This window comes from Rattus norvegicus, chromosome 3 (assembly GCF_021556685.1).
Source record: "Rattus norvegicus strain SHRSP/BbbUtx chromosome 3, alternate assembly SHRSP_T2T, whole genome shotgun sequence".
In the NCBI taxonomy this organism is placed as follows: Eukaryota; Metazoa; Chordata; class Mammalia; order Rodentia; family Muridae; genus Rattus; species Rattus norvegicus.
This window is the reverse complement of record NC_141536.1, coordinates 169,494,500-169,518,815: the sequence shown is the minus strand read 5'-3', so window position 1 is coordinate 169,518,815 and position 24,316 is coordinate 169,494,500. Positions and strand designations below refer to the sequence as shown.

At 53.4% G+C, this 24,316-nt stretch overlaps 2 protein-coding genes across 55 annotated transcripts; both read left to right on the top strand.

The window, feature by feature from the left end:
- Positions 1-561: 561 nt before the first annotated feature.
- On the top strand, positions 562-11,093 carry Zfp512b (zinc finger protein 512B). 19 transcript variants are annotated; one of them, XM_087652461.1, is made up of 17 exons: positions 562-678; positions 2,289-2,414; positions 2,652-2,794; positions 3,083-3,211; positions 3,305-3,891; positions 3,992-4,218; positions 4,319-4,390; positions 4,478-4,624; positions 4,759-4,883; positions 4,975-5,067; positions 5,201-5,299; positions 5,381-5,551; positions 5,874-6,068; positions 6,327-6,428; positions 6,784-6,846; positions 7,428-7,526; positions 8,099-11,093. In XM_087652461.1, the coding sequence occupies exons 1-17, from the start codon at positions 564-566 to the stop codon at positions 8,348-8,350; spliced, it is 2,745 nt and encodes a 914-aa protein (XP_087508587.1). In that variant the 5' UTR covers positions 562-563; the 3' UTR covers positions 8,351-11,093.
- Positions 11,094-11,189: 96 nt separating this feature from the next.
- Uckl1 (uridine-cytidine kinase 1-like 1) lies at positions 11,190-23,764 on the top strand. 36 transcript variants are annotated; one of them, XR_015683315.1, is made up of 16 exons: positions 11,216-11,342; positions 17,958-18,148; positions 18,239-18,345; positions 18,453-18,623; positions 18,709-18,780; positions 19,575-19,764; positions 19,847-19,908; positions 20,479-20,495; positions 21,680-21,699; positions 22,323-22,421; positions 22,519-22,612; positions 22,728-22,790; positions 22,893-23,015; positions 23,125-23,232; positions 23,304-23,460; positions 23,538-23,761. XR_015683315.1 is itself a non-coding variant. In NM_001109212.1 (15 exons), exons 1-15 carry the CDS (start codon positions 11,230-11,232, stop codon positions 23,615-23,617), a joined length of 1,647 nt encoding a protein of 548 aa, NP_001102682.1. In that variant the 5' UTR covers positions 11,190-11,229; the 3' UTR covers positions 23,618-23,764. The 36 variants fall into 36 exon arrangements, 11 of the variants coding, with proteins under 11 accessions (NP_001102682.1, XP_087510076.1, XP_087510077.1 ...); XR_015683316.1 differs by having other exon boundaries at positions 22,728-22,806; XR_015683309.1 differs by having other exon boundaries at positions 21,680-21,768.
- The last annotated feature ends 552 nt before the right edge of the window (positions 23,765-24,316 follow it).

Below are 24,316 nucleotides of genomic sequence, written 5' to 3'. Positions count from 1 at the left end.
TGGGATGCCATTCACCACCACCGTCCAGTCCAGATCCTACCCTAGCTCTGGGCCAGAGAAGCTCGGTACTGGCTGTTGGTCTAGGACCACTGTTCACAAAGGGAGAAGTTGATTCAATAGCTAGTAACGCCAATAAAGCCTATTGGTCTTAACAGTGTCTAGATTGACTAAGGTGGCCTCAGGGACAGATAGAGGCTGAGGTACGCCCTGACAGCCTATGGATGTCCTGTAACTCTTCATAGGATCTACTTCAGCTAGCGCAACCACACAGCTTGCTTAGTCTGTGAGACATGATCTGGGGTAGTGTCCAGAGTTCCTGACGTGCCTCAGTTTACTGGACTGTCTACAAAGCGACTCCTGCCCTAGGCGCGAGTGACAGATCTCTTGGCCCTGGAGGCGAGTACCACCTAGTCTACGGATCTCTCCGTGGAGCGGCAGACCGGCCCCACTGGCCCCTTCCCCGCAGCGCCGGCCGCGTGAATACCGCGAGAGTTCGCCCCCTCCCCCCCACCCCACCCCCCCGCGCAGTAAAACTGTCAAAGGTAGGAGGGGCGGGAGCGCGCATGTGCGCAGCACGGCGCGCAGTGTGCGCCGCCCGGACCCCGCGCCCCGCGCCCCGCGCCCCGGCCCGGCTCTGGCTCCGGCCTTGCCCGGCCGCACCCCTTGGGCGCGCTGCAGGTAAGCGCCGGCACTGCCTGCTCTACCGCGGTCCCGGCGCCACCCGCGCCCCGCACCAGCCCTGTGCCCCGCCCGCCTCCCCGCCGCGCCCGGACCCGCGCCGCGCCCCACTCCCCGCGTCGGCGCCGTCCTCCCGCCTCCTCCTCCAGAAAAAGTCGCCATTTTGGTTCACTGCCTTCGCCCCCCCGCGGTCGGCGCTTCCGGGCCAGGCTGCAGCCCGTGTCCGGCCTCAGGTGACAGGTGGGTGGCCACGGGCCTCCAGGTGCGCCTCTTGGCTGCGCTCGCCAGGCCAGGCGGAGTGGCCTGAGTCGGTGGTAGCGTCCTCTTCCCTGGAGGATACAAGGGAGATCTCAGGGACCCCAGGTGGAGGAGGGGTTTCCTCTTACTCTGGCGACCAGGCCTTACCCCTAATTCTGATCTCTGAAAGACTGGAATGTTGCAGCAGGCCGTATACCCCGGGCCTCAAATGTAGTCGGGGTTCTGGATAACTCATTTCCTTCTGAAGCTGCAAAACGAGGATATCCCGAGAACTTTGGTTGACCTAAGACCCTCCTCCCCTCCCCTAGGCCCAGGATGTTGCCCTTGGCAATGGACAGTGATTGTCCTGACCTCTGACCTTAGCACTTTTGGATATAGCAGCCCCTACCCAACCACACTGATTTGAGTTGATCAAAAACTGTTAAGAGAAGGCTCACCTGCTTGAACCTTGCTCTTTGGTACCGCCCCCTTCTGTGGGTTTGGGTGCCTCTGAGAGGCCTCAACATGCTGTGCTCAGAGCCTTCCTCAGTTTTCAGGGTATGTGGTGCTTCGAGCAGAACAGTCCCTGGAGGCCCAACCCCAGGGCAGCAGCATGCATATTCTATAGCCTCTGCTTGCCAGTACTGGCTATAACTTGTTTAGCCGAAGTTGCTTCCTAGGCCAGGAACCTAGAAGCTATTGAAAATAGCAAGAAATGGTGGCTGCTAGGCTGTGGTGGTTCAGGGGCTGACCTGGTGCCTTCATCTGGGGGGGAAGGGGCCCTGGCTGCACAGAAGGTTGAGAAGGCAGGCAGGTAGGATGGCTCAGCAAGCATGGGGACCAAAATATATTTCTAGTGAGTATATTTCACTTTACCAACCAGAGAGGCAGGAGCATGTGGTGGGGAAGTGGCTCCTGTGCCTGTGGAGAGGTCTTCAAGGGTGCTTATCTGGGTGCTCAGCCATCCCTGAGGTGGATGATGTGGCTGCCTGTGAGCCAGCAACCATTACTAGTGTTAATTGTCCCCTATGAGGAATATTATCAGTCTCGCTCAATTGCATGGGCCCCTTGTGAACACAGGCCCCACCTGATCCTCAGCACCCTTTGGTCTCATGTGTCTAGATGAGGGTGTAGGTGAGTGTGTCAAATGGAGTAGGGTCTCTGCTCTTGTACGCTGCTCAAGCCTTCTGGGTTATTTAGAAAGACCTTGTCTGTGCAACCCCTCTCTAAGTTAGAAGCTTAAGTCACTTGTGTTTTGATGCGAAAGATACAGGAGGTCAGGCCTAGACAGTCATATTGGGGGCCTCTAGGATAACCCCAGTGGAGGCCTGGGTTGAGCCTATTCATCTCATAGGTCTGTACTTACTCTGCAGAGATGACGGAATCTTTCTGTGTTGGAGGAGGCCGTCGGCTTCAAGGATCCAGCAAAAGTGGACCTGGAAAGGGAGGCAGCCGGAAGGAGGTCCAGCTTCCCTTGTTGCAGGACCCACCAAAGCTGGGTGAGGAGCTAAGGCAGAAATCAGTTGTAGAGGGTACAGACAGTCAGTGGTAGAGTTACCTCCTTGGGCAGCCTGAGGACCTGTGTGGGCTGGAGATTGTTAGCCTGTTGTAGCCAGGCTCTTGACCTAGTCCCTGGGCCTTGATATGGGTGAGCCAAGACTCAGTCTGGGCTTCCTGCCCCTTGGGGTTCGGAGATATTGTGCAGCCACTGAGCCTTGCTGTCTCCTGTACTATAGGGATGCCAGTGGTCCACAGTGGACATACAGTGCCTAGCCAGGCCCCACTCTGCTTTGACCCCGGAAACTCAGCCAGTGACAAGACAGAAGGGAAGAAAAAAGGGAGGCCGAAAGCCGAGAACCAAGCTCTCCGAGATATTCCTGTGAGCTCCCTGAGGGTTAGAGTGGGGATCATTCTATTGAGTCTGTGAAGGCCACTTCCATGTCCTTACCAGCCCTCCATACATCCTGTGCCAGTTTGTCTCAGCATGTACCCTAGGGCCCTTGCGTCTGTTACCAAGTCCCAGTGGGCTGTTAGTAGTCACCAGCATAGGTCTGCAGCATGGCTTGAATTCTTGGTCTGCTCTTGAGGTTGAAGGGCTTATTTGGCTTGGGGGAGCTGTGAGTCTGGGTAGCTACAGGTCAGCAGCTTGGCCTTTTCCTCTGCCCAGCTCTCTCTGATGAACCAGTGGAAAGATGAATTCAAGGCACACTCAAGGGTGAAGTGTCCAAACTCAGGGTGCTGGCTAGAGTTCCCCAGCATCTATGGGCTCAAGTACCACTATCAGCGGTGCCAAGGGGTAAGGGGCTGTGGGTCAGGGAAGAGGAGGCCTGGGGGTGCATCTGGGCAGAGGCCCCCGGGGCCCCATCCCACACCTGCCCTCCCTGCCCAGGGCGCTATCTCAGATAGGCTGGCCTTCCCTTGCCCCTTCTGCGAGGCCGCATTCACCTCCAAGACCCAGCTGGAGAAGCACCGGATTTGGAATCACATGGACCATCCCCTACCTGCCCCCAAGCCTGGCCCAGTCAGCCGGCCAGTCACCATCAATCGGCCTGTTGGGGTCAGCAAGCCCATCGGAGTGAGCAAACCTGTTACTGTTGGCAAACCAGTGGGAGTCAGCAAGCCCATTGGCATCAGTAAGCCAGTCACAGTTAGTAGGCCTATACCAGTCACCAAGCCTGTCACAGTCAGTAGGCCCATGCAAGTCTCTAGGCCTGTGCCAGTCACCAAGCCCATCCCAATCACCAAACCTGTGCCACTCACCAAACATATGCCAGTTACCAAGCTTGTGACAGTTTCAAAACCTGTGCCACTCACCAAGCCAGTACCAGTCAGCAGGCCCATTGTGGTCAGCAAGCCTGTGCCGGTCAGCAGGCCCATCGCCATCAGCAGACACACACCACCCTGCAAAATGGTGTTGCTGTCCAAATCTGAGAACAAAACACTTCGTGCTACAGGCAAGAACAGCAATAAGAAAAGGTACAGGAAGTCATTTGAGGTGGTGAGTTGTCATGTGTGCCTTGAGGGGGTGAGAGGGCTACTGGGTTTGCCTGGACCTCACCTTGCCTGCCACTTACAGGGCTGCAGACAGTTTGGACACCTGCCCCATCCTGCCCAAGCAGGCCAGGCAGGAGAATGGAGAGTATGGCCCATCCACTGTGGACCAGAGTGTGACCTTCCAACTGAGTACAGATCCTAGCAACAGCTCCCTGCTGCCAGGCAGCAGGCCCCTGATGGGCAAAGAGGCATTGCGGCCTATAGGTCCAGTGTCCCAGCCAGAGGAGGACCCTGAGCGCACAAAGCACAGTAAGACAAGAGCCCTGGGGAGACTGGCCATGATGGGCTCTGGCCTTTCAATGACTATGTGACCAGGGTCTTGGCACTCATTTTCTCTCCCCTGAGTCAGGAAGGAAGCAGAAAACACCGAAGAAATTCACAGGGGAGCAGCCATCTATCTCAGGGACCTTTGGGCTCAAAGGTAAGACCCCAGCTAACTGAACACTCCTGGAACTGAGGATGTCAGTAGTTGGCCCATGTATCTTATCCATCCTCTATGTGCACACAGGCCTGGCCAAAGCTGAAGACAAGGCTCGAGTTCATCGCTCCAAGAAGCAAGAGGGATCAGGCTCTGAGGAAGTGCGGAAGAAGGTGCTGGCCACCCCTGTTACTGTCAGCAAGGAGGCACCAACTCCTGTGGCCCACCCAGCCCCAGGTGGGGGCTGCCTGGCAGGACCCAGGACAGGTCTCCATGGTGGGCTGGATCCTGTAGCAAAGGCATGGGGGATGCCCCTGGAGTCCAGGGCATTCAGGAGCCCCACAAGCCTGAGGCCTGGCCCTGCCTCACAGGTGGCCCTGAGGAGCAGTGGCAACGAGCCATCCATGAACGGGGGGAGGCTGTCTGCCCCACCTGCAACGTGGTTACCCGGAAGACCCTCGTGGGGCTCAAAAAGCACATGGAAGTATGTCACAAGGTAAGCCTCCTGTCCCCCTAATTCCCTAGGGCACTGGGGAGGGAGGATCCCTAGCCTAGAAGGGTTTCTCATAGTTAGGCTATGTCTGCAGTTGCAGGAAGCACTCAAATGCCAGCACTGCCGAAAACAGTTCAAGTCCAAGGCTGGCCTCAACTACCACACCATGGCTGAACACAGTGCCAAGGTATGCTGCCTGACCACCAGGTTCCTGTCCAGCTCTGTCTGCTGGCCTCTACTGCTGCTCCTCTATGCCTGATTTTGGATCTATGGCCCTAACTCCTGGCTGGCATCAGGTCTGAGGCTTGCTCTGTCTCCAGCCCACGGATGCTGAGGCCTCTGAAGGGGGAGAACAGGAGGAGCGGGAGAGGCTACGAAAGGTGCTGAAGCAGATGGGACGGCTGCGCTGCCCCCAAGAGGTCAGTGTTGGGCCTTGTGGGGCTGTTCAGAACTTGGGAACCTGGCTGATTTCTTACCTGGTTTCTGACCTGGATCCCCAGGGTTGCGGGGCTGCCTTCTCCAGCCTCATGGGTTATCAGTACCACCAGCGGCGCTGTGGGAAGCCACCCTGTGAGGTAGACAGTCCCTCCTTCCCCTGTACCCACTGTGGCAAGACTTATCGATCCAAGGCTGGCCACGACTATCATGTGCGTTCAGAGCACACAGCCCCGGTGAGTGGCCTACAATCTACCTTGTCCTTGTTTTAAGAGACTATATTGTGTCCTACATGTGTTCTCAAGTCCATGTGTTCCCTGATATGTACAATCTGTGCCTTTAGTGATCCTAAGTCTTGGAAGGAAGGATGGGAGCCTGGTGCCCTGTGTTCTGTTTTGGTTGTGTTGTCTACAACTGCATTCTGAGTTCCCATACCTGCAAAGACCACATACGACCCACTACTCATGCCAGCTCTAACTCCTGGTCACTGGATATCTTCCTTCTCCTATACTGGCTTATACTGGCTTATACTGGCTTCTGTGTATCCTTGCCACTTAGCCCCCTGAGGAGCCCACAGACAAGATCCCCGAGGCTGAGGACCTGCTTGGGGTAGAGCGGACCCCAAGTGGTCGCATCCGTCGTACATCGGCCCAGGTTGCCGTGTTCCATCTACAGGAGATTGCAGAGGATGAGCTGGCCCGGGACTGGACCAAACGTCGCATGAAGGATGACCTTGTGCCTGAGACTGCACGGGTGAGTGCCCACCTAAGGGAGGGGCAGGGTCTTGACCTTTGGGTATTCCCTAATTGCTCCCCCAACCTCTCGGTCTCTGACCAGGACAGGCTTGATTTGATTCCCCTGTGGCAGCCCTGTTTTTGTGACCTTGGCCATCTACTAATATTAACCCCATCTGTGAAGGGGCAATGAGCCTGCTGCAGAAGCACATGCATTGTATCAGAGCAGCATGTGCCTCAGCCTGAAGCTTACCTGGTGCTGTGCCTGGCTTTGCAGCTCAACTACACTCGGCCAGGCCTCCCCACACTTAACCCTCAGCTGCTGGAGGCATGGAAGAATGAAGTCAAGGAGAAGGGCCATGTGAACTGTCCCAATGATGTAAGCTGGGACTAGCAGGTAGTGGGAGTGGGACATTGGGGCTCCAGGACAGAGGGCTTAGGTTTGGGCCTTCAGGCAACAGTAGAGGTTAAAACAGTGAATGTCCTGTTAGGAAGTAACTGTCTTCAGTATGATTAGCCTATCTTTGACCCTGGGGTTCTATAGGGTCTTCACATATATAGCACTTCGACAAAGAGGACTTCAACCTGGGGACCCATATTACCTACCCTGCCCAAAATCCAGGACTTTAGGGACCTGCCCTCAGAGAAGCCCCAGAGTGCTCTGGGGTTGAGGTGGGATGCCCCTTGTGTAGAGTTGTGGGAGGGCTTTCTCCACAGCTGTCTCCTGCCTGCAGTGCTGTGAAGCCATCTACTCCAGTGTGTCCGGCCTCAAGGCCCATTTTGCCAGCTGCAGCAAGGTCAGTTCTAGAACTGTTCCCATTGCTTCCTGGGGTGGAGGGCACTGGCACTCCCAGTCTTCTCTTGCCAAGGGTTAACCTGCGTCAGTATAAGATCACCTACCCTGACCAGTACGTATCCCAGAGACTAGTAGGTAGTCAACAGGTGGCCCAGAACCCCTCGCTGTACCCTACCCTAGTTGTTTGGTTCTATGTTTTGCCCTGGAGTCTCCTTGGACTCCAGGGCAAAACTTAGAACCCTTGACTTATGTGATGTAAGTGTTCATCCTGACCTGAGCAGAGGGCACATCTGGCTTGGGATGAGGGCATTCACCAAAGGACTGTGACCAATCATTGAGCACCTGGTTCATCCCTCATTTCCTCCTCTCGTTTCCTACTCCTATAGCTGGGGTGACTTAATAATCCTACTGAAGGGTAGTTTCAGTCCCTAAACCCACCATTGACATACATCCGAGAAGACAGTGCGGCTGTCTTCTCTCTGGGTGACCCCAGTCCTAAGCTTTTAGCAGTAGGATAAGGGCTTGGACCAGATGTGGGTGTTTGACCTCTGAAGGTGGGTACTGGACCACTGTGCTTTGCAGGGGGACCACCTGGTGGGGAAGTACCGCTGCCTGCTGTGTCCCAAAGAGTTCAGCTCTGAGAGTGGTGTCAAGTACCACATCCTTAAGACCCACGGAGAGGTATGAGAGTTACCTTCTGGACCTGTAGGCCTGGAGACTGGCCTTAGGGGTGGTTAGTAGAGAACAAGTGGCTGAGATGGTGTACACTGAGAAATCTGGTGTTTTCTTCTCTAAATAGGGTCCGCTTCCCCTGAAGTGTCAAGAGCGTGGGGGTGATAAATCTTAAAAAAAAAAGGCTAGTCTGGGGTGCCCCAGGTTGATACCCAACCACTGAGTGCAGCCTCCCTTGGCAGGGAAAACCCTGTTTTCAGCCACTTCCTAGCAGCTGTATGCCCCCCCCCCCAAAAAAAAAGGTTTAGATGGGTTGGAAAAATGGTTCAATGGTTAAGAGTACCTCTAACTCTTCCACAGTTTGGTTCCCAGCACCAATGTCAGGAGGCTCCCTAGCTTCCACAGCTATCTGCATACACATACACATATCTACATACAGTTACACATGCCAAGAAAACAATAAAGATTCCTTTTGTTTTTGTTTTTGTTTGTTTGTTTGTTTGTTTGTTTTTGAAGAAAAAGTTAGGTCTGTAGCTTTGGACCAAGATTCTCAGTTTTTACTGCAAGTTTTCTCGCCCTAGAATTGGTTCCGGACTTCAGCTGACCCGCCTTCCAAACACAAGAGCCAGGACTCCTTGATGCCTAGGAAAGAGAAGAAGAAAAGTCTGTCAGGAGGAAAGAAGCGGGGCCGCAAACCCAAGGAACGGTCCTCCGAGGAGCCAGCATCTAAGCTCCCCCCTAACAGGGATGACTGGCCCCCAGGAGGCAGAGACAGGGGGGCTCGGAGCTCCACTGGGAAGAAGGCTGGAGCTGGGAAGGCACCTGAAAAGTGAGCCTAGTGGGCAGGGCCTACCCATCATGCCCTGCATTGTCCAGATTAGGGGAGCCAGTTCTAGACCGGTCCTCCACCTCCACACACACCCCCATCTGTTCAGAGGGTTGGCAAACCACTCTGCTCTCCCTGAAAGTGGTCCTTCCCCTGTTTAGGCTGCCCCAACATGGCTAGATGGGGCTCCCCAGGAGTGCCAGGGCAGCAGCAAAAGTGCAATAGGCTGGAGGACCCAGCCGTTCTACAAGGACATTCATGGACCTGGCAGGATCTAGAGCCTTGGCATCATGGGGCATGAAGTGTGCTTGAACCGTCAAATGGCCCCAGTTTCCACCTCCCTCTGGCCCATTAGGGTCCCCAATCTGACTGTTTCAAGGCTCAGACATTCCTGGTGACCCATAGTTGTGGGCTGATGAGGCACCTGAGCAGTCTGGCTGCCATAACTTGGCCTTGCCTCCACCCAACACTGGAACTCCAGTACTCCCAGCTACCTCCCAGGACAGACCCTGTCTACTGCCATGCTGCCCTGACAGCCACCCACTCATCTGTCCTTTTGCATCCACCTCTGACCCCCTTGCTTCTGTTTTCTACCTCTCTGAGCCTTCTACCCTTCTCTGTCATCCCTGCTGTGCTTCAGGCCTCACCCCACTTGACTGGTGTGGTCATGGTGGAGTAGCTAGCCTTCCAGGCAAGGAAAGAACTCTGTGTTCTACCTTCAGGGAGGTCCAGACCCATAGCTACTGACCTGAGAGAAAAGAACTAGGATGCTTCACCTCCAGCCTTTAGTTTCTAATCTTGTGGTTAGCACCCTTAAAGGTGCCTCCCTGGAGCCACAGCTGTGTGAAACAGAGGCTGGCCAGAAGGAGCCTAGCTTAGGAGTAGCAACTGTGAGAGATTGTATATGTCTGTTATGCTAGGTGGGCCCATAAGCCAAGTTCTGTGGAAGGCCTCTTTTCCCCTTTATTTTGTCTGCTCTTGGGATCTAGTGGCAGTCATTTGATAAAGAAACTGAAGGATAGTAGGAGGTTGGGTCTCAGCCAGTGTAGCAACTCTAGGCTGGGCCTCACCCCTTTCCTTAGGGGCCCTGAGGATAACAGGGTCCGCAGGTTGGACAAGGCCAGGAAGAGAGATCTGACCTTCCTGATTCTGCCTTCTAACCCTACCCGCTCCATCTCCCAACCCTGCTCTGAGCCACACCAGGAGGAGAAGGCTGGAAGGGGTTGGAATGGGCTTTTTATAGTGTGGATAGGGGTGGACTGAGGCCTCTGCTTCTGATCCTGGATGATGTGAATTTTGATATTTGCCTCTGTGTGTCTCCTGGATGTTGATGCCAGTCTTGTTGCTGTGACAAGTAGCAACCCTTTTTTAAAAGATTCTTTTTTTTTTTTTATACAAAACTCAACAATCTTAATGTCATGGTGCTAAGGGTTTCCTGGTGCCGAAGGTATTGCTGTGGTACTAACTGGTACCTGCCCCCTAGCCTCAGCAGGGATGGTTTCCAAGAAGGCCAGCTCCAGGGAGATTTGGGCTGAAGTCCTTGTACACTCATATTTAGAAAGGCTCTGACTCTGGGCAAGGCAGCCATGGCCTGGTGTGCTGTAGGTATTGAAACGGACTCTCCAATTCCTACACACTTTGATGTGGTCAGAGGGTGGCTACAGAGTGCGTATGGATGATCCAGTGTCAAAGGGTAGGCTGGGGCTTTGGGGTGTGGTGTGCAACTGTGGAAGGGAAGGGGGCCAAAGTGCACTTTCACAACACCTCTGTGGGGTGTGACCATCCACCCCAGCCTCTCAGGTACTTGGCACTTGTAGGGAGAAGTAGGACCTGGGTTTGCTGGGGATTGAGTTTCCAGGACATACCATTATGCCCATATACAGGCCTTGGTATGGGACTTGGTGGTTCTGGTAACTTGATGTTAGCACTTTAAATCAGTCTTTGAGGTCAGTTTTGGGGCAGCTGTCAAAAGCTGCAGTTGGATAGGTACCAGCCAATAATGAATGACTGGTTAGTGGCAAGCTAGACTGCAAAGCTCTTCCAAGGTGGCAGGGCTCATCAGTCTGCCCACCTCCCTACCCTGGCCCAAAGGTAACCATCAGCCTACACAGATCCTCAGTAAGAGGGACCATCATGGCAGAGCTCCAGAAGGTGGTGGGCATAGACTTAGAGGGCCAAACCAACCCTGGCTCCTTGGCAAAATGCAAAAGTCAGGGTCTCTACAGATCTACCTCTGGCTCAGCGCTTGCCCTGCCCTAAAAAACAGAAGTGCCAAGGGCAGACATTTCATGCAGAACCAGGGTGCACTTTATGTTCCTGCACAGGCAGATAATGGTGCCTCCTGGAGGCTTTGGGACCTTCCTGTCCCTATGGTGTTTCTGAAGGGAGAGCTGTTCCCCTGTTGGGTGAAACCCAGGTCCCTTGCCCTGGAGGCCTGGTTTCCCAGGTCACTCCTCATACCTGACTGCAGCGCCTCCTAAACTTTGGGTTCCTTGGTTTGGTTTTAATGCAGTTCTCATTACACAAGTGCATTTCTGGCTATCACTTGTAACCATAGATATACATGCATATATATTCTATCTACAAAGTGTTTTATTTGCAAGATGTTTTGAGGTGAGCTTTGGTCCTGCCCGCCTTGTGATCATCTGTCCCCATCCTCATCCCCTGGCCCGGAGTGGTGCGGTGGTGGGCCATCAACTATGTATTAAAGTCACTGTATCAAATAAATGTTTATTGATTTCTTTTTTCCAGGGATTTTGTGCGGCTGAGTTTGTGTTGAGGCAAGGGACATTCTCGGGGCTTGCCGCATGGCCTTGTGGGGATTGTAGTCCGCAGCGCGCCTGCCTCCGGGCGCGCCTCCCCGGCCTCCGCCAGGTTCGGGACGCCATGGCTGCGCCGCCCGGCTCCGCGGGTGCTGCCCCTTCGCCCCTGCAATCCACTGTGACCCCAGACGTGCCTGGCCGCCCGGCCGAGCAGAATGAAACATCGTGCGAGGACCGGTAGGCGCGGGCCTGAATAAGGCAGGGGCCGCGCTTGTCTCTTGGGAGGGGTCGGTGCACGGCTTGCATCCCTTCCTAAAGCCCGGGCGGCTCCGGGCATCTTCGTAGATGGGCAGATTGATCTCCACAACCTCGTGGATCCTGGACAGGTTTCAGCAGCTCTCCAGCGTCTAGGGGCTTCCTGAGCCATGTGTCGGCAACCCCCTGCCAGGGAGAGGGAGGTGGCAGGCGACCTGGAGGGCCCCAGCGGACGGAAGGCGGAACTGACCCAAGCCCCAGCTCTTAGAGGCGCCGAGAGTGGAAACCTGTTTGACCTCTTTAGCCTGGGTTTCTGTCTCTAGTGGGTGCGCACTTGGCTCTGGGCTCACAGCTGGGCTGTAGGCGTGTTCGACCTTCCGAGTTCGTCGAAATTGAGCTCAAAGTTGCATATGGCGGCCAGTGGTACTTGCGAATGTAAGATGGGGTGGTGATCTCCACCTGTCCGAGAGTTTGGGGGCCTTTGAGACTTTCGAGACTTTCAGGAGAATGGAAGGGGTACTGTAGGAGATAAGGGTACTTGTCTTCACTCGGCTTGAACATCACTAGTAGCAACTCTAGGTCACGGCCGCCAGGGGGCGGTGGCCATGCTTGGAAACTATGTGGCACCTCTTCCGGTCTGATTGTGCCAGTTGAAGCCAAATGTCTTCCGGCTTTGCTTTGCCCGCCTGAGTTCACCGCCTGAGAAACTGTATACCCGGATGCCTTTAGGACCGCAGGTGCTGGCAGTGGATGAGGTGAATCCCAGCTAGTTCACACACTCCAAGCATTCTGACTAGGAACCTGACTGTGATGCTTTCTAGTTCAGAATGTCTCGATTTAACCAGAAGCAAAGAGGCCATGATGAAATACTTCCCAGGGTTCCTGAGGAAACACCTTGAGAAGATACAAACTGCCCGGGTGCCTCAGGCGCTGGCAGCAATAGGGGAGGGAGTCACTGGTAGACTTAATGTCCAGTGTGAGGTTTCCCCTACTGCTTTTCCCAGCACCTGTCTCCATATCTGCCTGCCCTTGAGGCTTTTTCCTTGGAATCTGCTAGCCTTAGCTGGCACAGCCATTGGCTTTCATGTCAATATGCAAAATGGAGATTGGTTTGGGATTATAGAAAGTGGAGAGAAACTAATGATGCTCACCGAGAGCCTTGGGGTGCAGACTGGCAAGTTAAAGCCTCTAATACCCCAGTCCTATGTCTACCTTGTGAAAGTGGCCTTGCTGACTATCTCTGAACCACTTCCCGCCTCTTGCAGGAATTCCACCGAAACACCAGGATGGGTTGCTTGACTATAGATTTAACCACAGCAAGGGGACCTTGAGAACTTTCTTAGTCCTTTGGTGGTCCAAGGGATGAGCCTTCCTTTCTTCAGTCTCTTTTGTAGACATTTGATTTTGGTTTCTCTGATATAGGGGGTGCAAATTTCAGGGCAGCTCTAACTTCCAAGATACTGTCTTAGTTTCCTTACCAATAAGGCACCTGCTTAGGTCCTCAGTCACCTCTGCTTCTCTGATAAGGATACATACAGGTCTGCTGCAACTCCCTAATGATTGGTGTTTGAGCTGCAGATGACAGCCGCAGCTATTAGTCGATAGCCAGGAGGGAATGAAAACTGAGCAACACCACCTACCTCAGACGGCCCTGAGGCTTAAAATGGAGCCCTGGAAAAAGAAAACTTCAAAGATAGAAGTTAAGGAGTGTGGCAGTCAGGTAGTCTGGTGTATCCTAGGTAAAGATGAAATCCAGGGGTCAGGGTTATGTGGTATTTTGGGGCCAAGATTAGTGAATCAATAGGTGGGATGGGTCTATTCTGTTAGTAACAAATCTGGAATTAAGCCTTCCCTTTCTGAGACCAGCACAGTGTTAGCTTCCTACAGACCTGTGGCCCTTTTTGCTACCCACTGATCCTGACCCACCGGGGTTCCCAAGGAACATGTCAGGATCTTCTGTTGTTTCAGCCAGCCAAACTTAGTGAACTGATTCCCTCGGATTCCTTTACTCTGCACCCCTGTCCAGAATAATATTAGCCTCCCAGAGCAATTCTAGGCCATATCCAGCCAACCACCTAAGAGTAGAGTCAGAGGGACAGACAAACTCTATAAACACACGCACATGCAAACAGATAGGTTCTTCCTGCTCCTGGTGTCTGGGGATGTAGACATACCCACAAGTTACCTAGGTAGTGCGAAGAGCTGCCTCCAGGGCAGCTCCCAGAGTGGCTTCTTTTCAGATGCATGAAGTCCACTTGGAAGCTTCCTTCTCTGAACCCTGCCAGACTTAGTGCTGTAGGCCAGCCAGGTAGGATGAGGTTGCAATAAGGCCAACCCACCCCTTGAAGAGAACCCCAAAACCAGGAAAACCCCTCTGACTAGATCTTAAGTCAGTAAAGGGATTTCAGCTGAGGCTGGGACCAAATCTTCCCTTTCTATACTGTGGGCAGGGAGGTGGCTGTGTCCCCTGCTGACTGATGAGGCTTGGTGGCCATCGGACTTGCTGGAGCCTGTGTGAGGTGGGGTGGAACAGTTATTCTTGGATGTGCTAGGGTAGAATTTCAGATTTGTTTATCCTTGTAGGAGGCACCTTGGGGCCAGGGGAGGGGCACCCAGCTCAGCACTAACATTCAGGTCACCTGGCCCGAAGGGGCCTCAAATTTCCTTCTCTTTGCTGTGTATGCATTGGGAGGCAGAACTATGTTTCTTCCAGAAAATTTGGGAAGAGGTACTAGCGGTTCCTAGCAAGTTCAAGCCAATGTGCATAGCAGCTAACACTGAAGTATACTTCACAGCAACTGGCCTGGGGATTGTGCAGGCCAGAGTCAGTACTATTAATATCTGGGCATGAGCCCTAACTGGGTGATCCTCTTATGTGTGTGTGTGTGGCCTTAGCCTCTGGGACTAGCATTGAGTGTGTTCCCTTAGTGCAGTAGGGCTCCTGGGGCCTCCTAGCCGCTGTGCCCCACTCCTGTATATAGCAACCTATTTCTGCAAGTAGGGGTCCAACCCCACCTAGCTCTTCGGCTGTGCTGCCTATAGGAGTGATTCCACCCATGGAAGACCAGTTCAGGTGGCTAGAACTCTCAAGCTGTCCTTGGGGACAACTATAATTCTAAGAGGTAGTAATACTCTAACTGCTAGAACCTATACACATACCTGGGTCATCCCACTGTCCAGGGACATCCACCTCTGAGCCCTCTGTGCTCACCTGCGTCCTTGGCTATGAGCAGCCCCCCAGCTTACCCTGGCATCAGGATCTCAGGGTGCTGGGCTCTTGGAGCAGAAAGCAGGTGAGTTGCCGCAGAGTCCCTGCTGATGAGAACCCCACTTCCCCAATGATACTGACCACGTCTGACTTATGTGTGATGTGTGTCCATGGATATCTGAAAACAAACAAGCTGGCAGGTGCTCCTGGGAGCTGAATAGTGCTTGGGCTGCATATGTGGCTGGCTTGGGGCTGTGAGCTATGATAGCATCTTGCATTTACTGTGGCTCAGTTGTAATACTGTTTGTACAGATGAACTTTTGTCACCGTGGCCAGAAGCCTCTTTGTCTGTGGATAAGAAATGAGATATTTTGTGTAGCTTTCCCATCAAGGGGCACCTTTTGTGAGAAATGGGTGCTGCCTTATCTCTGGCTGTGGGAGACAGCTGTTAACTTTGGGGAGGGCAGGGGAGCCAGGCTTGGTACAGACACAGCCTGATATCCCAGTTGGGGGAGTGAGGCAGATTTCTGGCAAAGTCCTCCCTGATCTGCTAGCAACTGGGCACTCTTCCCATCAGTAGCACAAGCTTTGGAAGGAATCTTCACCGAGGTGGAAGAGTCACTGATGGGGAACTAAAATTCTCCCAGGGAAGCTGCTACTGTGAGAATCAGGGGGATCAGGAAAACAACCCCAGCCTGTTGGGTCCTTTGTCCAGTTTCTGTCTGAGTGTGTCTTGGCTTTGTGTGTATTTGTTTTTACCACTGGTGGCTGGGAGCTTTGTCAGGTTATTCTGCCCCCTTCCAAGTCAGATGTTCTGCACTGGAGTAGTTTCGTCCCAAAAGCACTCCCTAGGGAAGGAAGAAGAGGCTAAGTGGGGAGACATAAGTCCTGAATTTGTTTGTTTGTTTGTTTGTTGTTGTTGTTTGTTTACTGAGACCTCCTAGAGCTACCCTGTGTATTGTGCTTATGCTGCCTCTAGGAATCAAGGCAAGATCCTGTTCCGTACCCTAGGGGAGTCTCTGGTTCTCTCTCTAACAGGGGGTGTGGGGGTTGGGGGTGCGGTCTAGCTTTTGCCTGACAGAAAGGGCAACCCAGCGGATAAGCTTCACAGATCCATTTGTTTACTGCAGATGGATTAGTATACCCAGGTGACCAGCCACCTACCCTCTGGCCAGGGATCTGGGGACCTCACTATTTGTGTTTACAGTTGATGTCTCCCTTTTTAACTGAGCCATTCAGGCAGTCTTGAGTTGAGCTGCAAGTAACATCCCTCGGTAGCCTATCATTTCGTGACCTGCATCCCTCACATGCTATCTATCCCTAAGACCGCCTGACTGGCAGACTCGGTCTCAGTACTCAGCTTATTTATGCTTAGCTCCAGTCTCAGCTCCTGCACTTGTCTCCAGAGCAGTGGCAGCAAGGCTGAACTTAATAGACTGGTTAATTATTCCCTATGCTCACACTCTGAACTCTGGTTAAGATGGATGGTGTAGAAACAAGCAGGCTTATTGTCTTTGTCCCCAAGGATGAATTCAGTGTGTTTTCTTGGTTGGATGCAGATGGGTTCTTTCCTTGATACCCACTTGTGTCTGTGTTGTTCTTCAGAGTTGCCAGTTACATGTTAAGCGTTCTTTCCACTGCCTGTCCCACTCACGTGCACACATCCACAGTCTTTCTGCTTCTAGGAAGGATTGTTCAGCTGAGACCGTCATTGTTCCCAAACTGGGCCCGAAAGTTTGTCTTGTGCCTGATACATCGGCCCTGGAAACTACCACACTGAGAGCTATGAGGCAGCAGCAAGAATATGGCAAGAAATAGAGCTTCCCAGATAAGCCCAGCTTCTGTTTTGATAAGAGAGCCTGTACTTGTAAAGTATCCAAATGTGACAGAAGTTCCTGCCCCAAATTGTGGTCTCCAGGGAAATCCTGATTATTATACTGGCATATTTGCTTTCAGGTTTTCTGAATACACACTTCTTTCTCACAGACACTGGCATGCATGTGCGTTTGGGCGAGCATCTTTTGGTGTTAACTCAGGATCAGGCCCTAGATTTGTTCTCTAAGCTATGTCCTCAGTCCCTTACTGAGCATCCGTCATCTACTGGCTTTGATGTAAACTGAACCATATTTCATTATGCTGTACTTTTCTCACCCCAGAGTGCCCTGGGGGTACGTGTTGCCATCTGGGCCTACCCGTCTACCTCATTCACCTCAGGCTTGCCTGTTACTCCATACAGCGTTCTTTTTCTTGTGGTATAGCAGCCACTGTAGGAGGACATCCCACACAAAGCTAGACTGACGTGTCCATCTGCCATTTTTACAGGCACCCCTCCTACCCACTAAACATTGCCCTGCAGAGTCAGTGGCTACAGTTCAGTTTAGCCCCACACAGGTGAGCCAGAGCTCGCTAGGGCACTGACCTGAGAGCCTCTTTAGTAGTTTGAAAGCTAAGACGAGGATGATGTGGCCTGTCTGGGCTTCTTTTCAGGCTGTAGCCAGGAATGGCCTCTGTTAAGCATGTCTCATTCTCTTAAGCATGTCTCATTCTCTTAAGCACTTTTGCATCAGGCTGTACCTCAGACAAACAGCAGGTAAGAGGAAGGTGATGCAGAACATTGAACTTCCATAGAAGTTGCTCAAGGCCATGCCCAGAAATGGCACCCTTTAGGCGGAAATGGCGGACCCACTGAAATGTCAGCGGGTTCTGAGTGTGCACAGGTACAGATCTGACTTGACCTTCTTAGGTTGCATTCCCCTCTTGCACCCTCGGTTGGCCATGACGTCAGACCACCACCACGTGCACATGCACGTGTGTACATACACACACTGCCGAGACAGGTGGCATTGACAGTCTGCTGGAGGGGTCGTATGAGGAGAAGTGAGTTCATAGGCCTTCCAGCCTCCCTTCTTGCTTTTTATCTTACATTTCTTGACAGGGTGTCAGGCCAGGGAGTCCCCCAAAACATCTTTCCTTGGTGTAAGGCCAGTGTACTGCACTTTCACCTCCTGTGGCAACTGTCCTATGGTGGCTGGACTATGGTGGCTAGAGAGTGTGCTGTGTTGGGGAGAAGAGCACACTCCTTAATTGATCCTCCTTTTTGAGTAACGAGGCCCTACCTACTACAGTCCACACGGGTGGGTAGGATTGTAGCTCTGAGATTGCGCATATCCGCCTGCATCCTCCTGCCGTCTTACCATTAATTGCTCTCCCTTGTTCTTGCTGTGTGAACAGTCTGAGATCTTGTGCCCCAATTAACCCTATGGAGCAGCAAAAGGCAGGTTTCTTGGGCAGACCCTCCCCAGTTGAGCCCATACTGTGCCTGTCCCACTTTGGCATGACCAGAGAGGTTGAAAACTGCTGACTGAAGCTGAGCACATTCCTCTCCACAGCAGCAATGCAGGGTCCTTGGACAGACTTCTCCCACCAGTGGGTACTGGGCGCTCACCCCGGAAGCGCACCACCAGCCAGTGCAAGTCCGAGCCACCCCTGCTTCGTACAAGCAAACGAACCATTTACACAGCTGGGCGGCCACCATGGTACAACGAACATGGTACCCAGTCCAAGGAAGCCTTTGCCATTGGTGAGAGCTGTGTGAGAAGGCATCTTGGGGATCGGTCTGCCTGGCCAGCCCAGCTGCCTCAAATTACAAGGTAACCCTTCCACTCCACAGGCTTAGGAGGCGGCAGTGCGTCTGGGAAGACCACTGTGGCCAGGATGATCATTGAGGCCCTAGATGTACCCTGGGTGGTCCTGCTGTCCATGGACTCCTTCTATAAGGTGAGGCCCTGCTCATCTACCCCAGAGCACCTCCTCCCTGTGACTGCTTTGCCTCTACGATTGTAGGCCCGTGGTGAGCGGGCTTCATCATGTCCCTGCACCCCCAGGTTCTGACACAGCAGCAGCAGGAACAGGCCGCCTGCAACAATTTCAACTTTGACCACCCTGATGCCTTCGACTTCGATCTCATCATTTCCACCCTCAAGAAACTAAAGCAGGGCAGGAGTGTCCAAATACCCATCTATGATTTCACCACCCATAGCCGGAAAAAGGACTGGGTAGGCCCATGGCGTTGGGGCCTATCTATGGAAGAGGCTGCAGGGGCCTGAGCTGGACATTAAAATTCCCTGGGTTCCTTTCCAGAAAACACTGTACGGTGCAAATGTCATCATCTTTGAGGGTATCATGGCCTTTGCTGACAAGACACTGCTAGAGGTGAGAGCTCACTGGGAGCACCCACTCGACAGACATTCCCTTAAACATAATTCCTTTAGTAAGGAGCTGCCCCATCCCCACAGCCTCTATGATTTGAGCAGATTTCTCCCTATCGGGCACTTCTAGATGAGCCCCATCTGGTGCATCCTGGGCATTTACAGCTGTTCCAGTATCGAGCTGACTACTACTGTGGGATGTGGCTTCCAGGGAAAGTGGTTTCCTCTCCTACCTGCCGAGAGCTGTACTTCTATTTCCCCTGCTCTCGATATTTTTTTCCTTGCTAAAGAACAAACAAGGACTTAAAGCCAGTGAGTTCAAGGGACTTTTCTGCAAGTCCTCCAGGATATACCTGAATGTGACTCTGATCCAGGCGGAGGGGACTCTTACCATCTCCATGTGGCATCTCCAGACACCAGATGGATCCTCAGGGACCACCTATCACATGCTGACTGGAGGAGCTCACAAACTCAGAGCTCACAAAGCCCCATGGCCCCAGTGTTCATCACACTGCCAAGTGCTATTCCTGCCTGACTTGTTAGTTGTCTCCGTTCTGTGCCCCTAACTAGTATTATTCTATGTTTACACATGCATCCTAATGCACACTTCCAATGAATGCATCCTACACACACTGACAGTTAAGCCAGTGGGTGTCCTGGGGGGATCTGGCCCCAATGATTACAGCCCATAGACCACCAGCTGATCCCATCAGGCTCCGGCTCTATAGATCCTGGTCTCTGACAGTGCCACTGGTGCCTGCCTCAGCCCTGTGCACTGACTTCTTGTCCCCCACCCAGCTTCTGGACATGAAGATCTTTGTGGACACAGACTCTGACATCCGACTGGTACGGCGGCTGCGCAGGGACATCAGTGAGCGAGGCCGGGACATTGAGGGTGTCATCAAGCAGTACAACAAGTTTGTCAAACCTGCTTTCGATCAGTACATCCAGCCCACCATGCGCCTGGCAGATATCGTGGTGCCCAGAGGTGAGTCGGCCAGCTCTTGTTTTCCTGCCAGTGGGGCAGAAGGGCCTTCAAGCTTCTTCTGAGTTCTTTTTTTCCCCTCCAGGGAGCGGGAACACAGTAGCCATTGACCTGATTGTGCAGCATGTTCACAGCCAGCTGGAAGAGGTTAGTTAGCCAGAGAGCACTCTGTGCTCCCAACAGAAGCTTGCTTACCCCACCCCCACACATTCTCTGTCCGCTGCAGGTATGGCATTCAAGTGTCCTGAGCCTGCTCCTTAAGCTTATTATCTGGCCCAGCCCTCATGATAGGCCAGGGGACTTGGCCATGCTTGGAAGGCTGCACTCCTATCCCTCCCAACCCTGTGGGAGTAACAAGGGTGACCCACTATCCACTAGTCTGGGATTGTGGATTTCAGCACTGAGTCCTACGTCTTCTCTCTCGGACTGGGTCACTGTACAAGTGATGTCTTCACACTCTAGGCCCCACATTACGTGGTTTATGGCTGGGTTCTGGGGTCATCACTACCACAGGCCCAGACGCACAGGTCCCAGGCCAGCTGATCCCCACGTTAGAGATCCCTAGAAGCTTGCCTCCTCTTGCAGTCTGCAGACCCTGAGCCATCTCCACACGGGGCTGTGGAGTATCCATCACTGGGGGTGGGGGTAGTCTGGCTGCTTGGCCTGGTCACTGATGCATCACCCATTCCCTTGTGTCTCCCTGTGTTGCTGCCACAGCGTGAACTCAGCGTCAGGTAAGACTCCATAACAGCCTGCACAGATGGAGGCATTTCCAACATCTACATAGAGCTCCGGGTCAGCTGTCACCTAGCCAAGCAGGCAGGCAGTCCTTACCAACACCAGGGGTAGAGCGGCACAGGCCTGCTGCTGCTCCCCTTGGTGGCAGATAAGAACACTAAGGTACAAAGAAATTAAAGAGTTTTCCCAGGGTTATGTATTACCTGTGCTGGCCAGATGTTCATGGAGGCTCCTTCCCCATACAGCCTATCTTGGGCTCCAGCCACAAAAAACACAGCAGTTGTCCTGGGCCGGCACTGCCAGGCATGACCCGAGGCAGGGACCACATTAATATGTTCCTGCAATCATAAGGCCCAAGTCTGCATCTAGGCTGCTGGATCTTGTAAGCTGGACCATCCCATGGGCCATAGGCTCAGCTGACTCTCTGAGAGGTGGGGAGTGAGGGTTTGGCTCTGCCTTCTCCACCCTGCCTACACAGGCCCTGCCCTCTCCTAGCTTAGTGTTCAACCTGCAGCGTACCTCAGGCAGTGGTAATGTTGGCACCGCAGCAGGAAGAAGGGATAGACTGAGCTGCACCATTATCATCCTCCCGATCAAAGCCTAGGCGGGAGCCATAGGCAGCACCAGGGACCTTTCCTTGGAGTTGGGAAGATCTAGTTGAGCCACTGTGGGAGCCCTCATGATCCTACTGGGTACCCCAGGAGTTCTGAGCCAGTGTTGAAAATGCCTCCAGGGCCATCTTCATAGCCCTGCTTCCTGCCCCTGCATGAGTCTCCACTCGGCCTCACCAAGATCAGGGTACCACAGACCTGTGCCAGGGCTCTTTTAAAGCCTCCATTCTGAGAAAAGTGCCAGCTCCACTTTGCATCTTCTGGCCAGCCAAGGAAGTGTGGCTAGTGGCCCACTTGGTCTCCTTCAACTCTAGGAAGCTACTGGTGAGCAGGAGGGAAAAGCGGCTGGGTGTGGGTGGTGTCCCACCCTCAGGTGCCAAGGCCGTCAGTGCCAAGACTGCTGCCAGCCTCCTGCCTGGAGTCTTCAGCCAGTTGGTAGCCACAGGGCACCTTCTGTAGGGACTTGGCTGCTCTTCCCACTAAGTGTTTTTCTCTCTGTTCTTTTCCACTTTGTAAACCTGTTTCCTGCCTTGTTCCCTCCCTGAACACGCTCTTCACCTGGCGAGCAGAGGAAGCTGCGTTGGGATATGTGAGCAGAGCAAGCTCTGGTTGTGCTGCACTGTGTGCTGCCCCGCACCCTGCACTGCTCCTGCACCTGGTGCTTCCATGACCCCTCCCTGCCACCATCACTGTTCCTACCTTAACCCCCTAATCAGCCCTCCCTCCTCCTGCCTTGCCCCTTCCCCCTCCTGGCTTAGGTCTTTGGTGGGGCAGCCTTTGGCACTGAGCCCTCCCTGCTTTCCCCTCCCTCCTGAGAGGGACTGCACACCAGCTGGGGGATGGGCCTGAGTGGAGCTTGACCCTACAGCTTACTTGTTGCTCCCAGGAGTTGGGGACAAGATGTCCGTTTGAGGCTGAGACTTGTTCCCACAGTAAGCTCCCTTCCCTGTGTCTGGCCTCTTTTTATCTGAGCCTAAGAGGAGACACTTCCTGCCTCACTCCCCACCCCTAACATCTGTGTTCAGTGCTAAGAATGGGACATTCTCACTTTTTAGTCATATTTCAAGTGGCAAGGCATCTTCCATGGGTCAGCCGTAGCCAGCAGACAGCTCCCACCCTGCACATGCCCCAGCCCCCACAGTGATAATCAGATGTTCTCTGGGGCATAAAGGGACTTTTGGGTAAGATATGCCAATACCTTTGTGTCCCTAGGGCCGCGTTGGCCTCTGCTCACCAGTGCCATCCCCTTCCCCAGACACTGAGTGTCCTCAAGAGCACACCACAGGTACGAGGCATGCACACCATCATCAGGTAAGGGCCCACCTGTGGAGTGCTACTCCCAGCCCTGCTCCACTCCATCCCCAGGTTCTGTCCCATCCTTTTCTAAGCCTGCTTGCTTTACTGTCAGGGACAAGGAGACTAGCCGGGACGAATTCATTTTCTACTCCAAAAGACTGATGCGGCTGCTTATTGAACACGCGCTGTCTTTCCTGCCCTTTCAGGTGTGGGTTTGTGGGGAAAGGGGTAGAGGATGTCCCACTCTTCCAGGTGTGGGCTAATGATGGCAGAGGGAGGCTAGGCTCAGGCTGTTCACAGATGCCCCAACTCACTATACAGGACTGCACTGTACAGACTCCACAGGGGCAGGACTACGTGGGAAAGTGCTACGCTGGAAAACAGGTGCACATGGCTAGGGGTGAGATAGCAGTAGCTGCTGGGATAAGAGGCTATGGGGTTAGAGGCATCCAGCTTGCAGCCTACTCAGCCTGCCTTCCTCACTAGATCACCGGCGTGTCCATTCTGCGTGCGGGAGAAACCATGGAGCCTGCGCTGCGTGCTGTGTGCAAGGACGTGCGTATCGGCACCATCCTCATCCAGACCAACCAGCTCACAGGGGAGCCTGAGGTATCCAGCCAGGGAGGGCTTGGGGGTTCATAGTAATGACCCACATAGGGGGTGGGGGAGACCAGAAAACTGATGGGGGGCCCTACTCTGACCTTACTATCAACTATAGCTCCATTACCTGAGACTTCCCAAGGATATTAGTGATGACCATGTGATCCTGATGGACTGCACAGTATCTACGGGTGCTGCAGCCATGATGGCTGTACGTGTACTCCTGGTAAGTAGACCTGGATGGGATGCCGGCAACTTCCCTTGGTGTTGGACTTACCCTTGCACCATGTTGCACAGGACCATGATGTGCCTGAGGACAAGATCTTTTTGCTATCCCTGCTTATGGCAGAGATGGGCGTACATTCTGTGGCCTATGCATTCCCACGTGTGAGAATCATCACCACAGCCGTGGACAAGCGTGTCAATGACCTTTTCCGTATCATCCCAGGCATTGGTGAGTCTGTTGTAGCTCAGGGAGCGTGGCTGATGGCCCAGGGGAGCCCAGTCACACAATGACATTTCTTTTTGCAGGGAACTTTGGTGACCGGTACTTTGGGACAGATGCAGTCCCTGACGGCAGTGATGATGATGAGGTTACCTCTGTGGGTTAATTCCCTGTCCGAGCTACTCTTACTTCTACCCAGCCTTCTGTCCGGAGTCACAGACACGACACATTAACTTATTTGAATTTTAAAATGTTACCAATAATATTCAGTTTACACATTTTATAAAATAAATAAAGCTTCAGAAAATGATGGGTGTGGCAGAATAAACCCTGAGTGGGCTCTGCTGAGGCAGGCTCCCCAAGGTATGTGAGAAAGAAGTAAAAGGTCCAGCAGGACCAGGCATTCTCAGCCTTGCCCTCTACTTTCCTTACAGTCAAAGCTGATTCACTTATTGCTTGATGGAGCTAAGGGAAGAAGTGGGGCCTCCAGATGAAACACGCAGCCCGAGAACCACACAGCTCACCCGGCCTGGACCCAGAGGCAAGGACACGTAGGGCTCTGAGTGTGCCAGGAGGCAGCCTCTGGGACCACTTCCTCCCAACCACATTTGTACTACCAAGGGACAGAAGCTGGTGTACAGGCAGCTATGGCAAGGACTGAGTAGTGGGGGAAGACTAGCTCCAAGATGGCCAGAGCCCCAGGTTTTCAGAACCAAAGTTTCATGTCCATCCCTGCCTTGCTGCTACTGCATTCTAGAGGCTCCTCTGCCAGGCAGCTGCTCACAGCCATGATGATTCTGTCCCAAGGAGATGACAGACGTGCGCACGGACAGCTACTGGATATGAGCTATGGGTCTCTGGGCTG

Excerpts from the sequence above, each read along its gene's own strand:
- Zfp512b (XM_087652454.1), top strand. The coding sequence starts at position 564 with ATGTGCGCAGCACGGCGCGCAGTGTGCGCCGCCCGGACCCCGCGCCCC. Across the intron at positions 3,892-3,991 it reads AAGAACAGCAATAAGAAAAG|GGCTGCAGACAGTTTGGACA; the intron begins GTACAGGAAGTC and ends TGCCACTTACAG. Across the intron at positions 6,429-6,783 it reads ATGTGAACTGTCCCAATGAT|TGCTGTGAAGCCATCTACTC; the intron begins GTAAGCTGGGAC and ends TCCTGCCTGCAG.
- Uckl1 (XM_087653949.1), top strand. The coding sequence starts at position 11,230 with ATGGCTGCGCCGCCCGGCTCCGCGGGTGCTGCCCCTTCGCCCCTGCAA. Across the intron at positions 18,624-18,708 it reads ATAGCCGGAAAAAGGACTGG|AAAACACTGTACGGTGCAAA; the intron begins GTAGGCCCATGG and ends GTTCCTTTCCAG. Across the intron at positions 22,791-22,892 it reads AGTGCTACGCTGGAAAACAG|ATCACCGGCGTGTCCATTCT; the intron begins GTGCACATGGCT and ends CTTCCTCACTAG.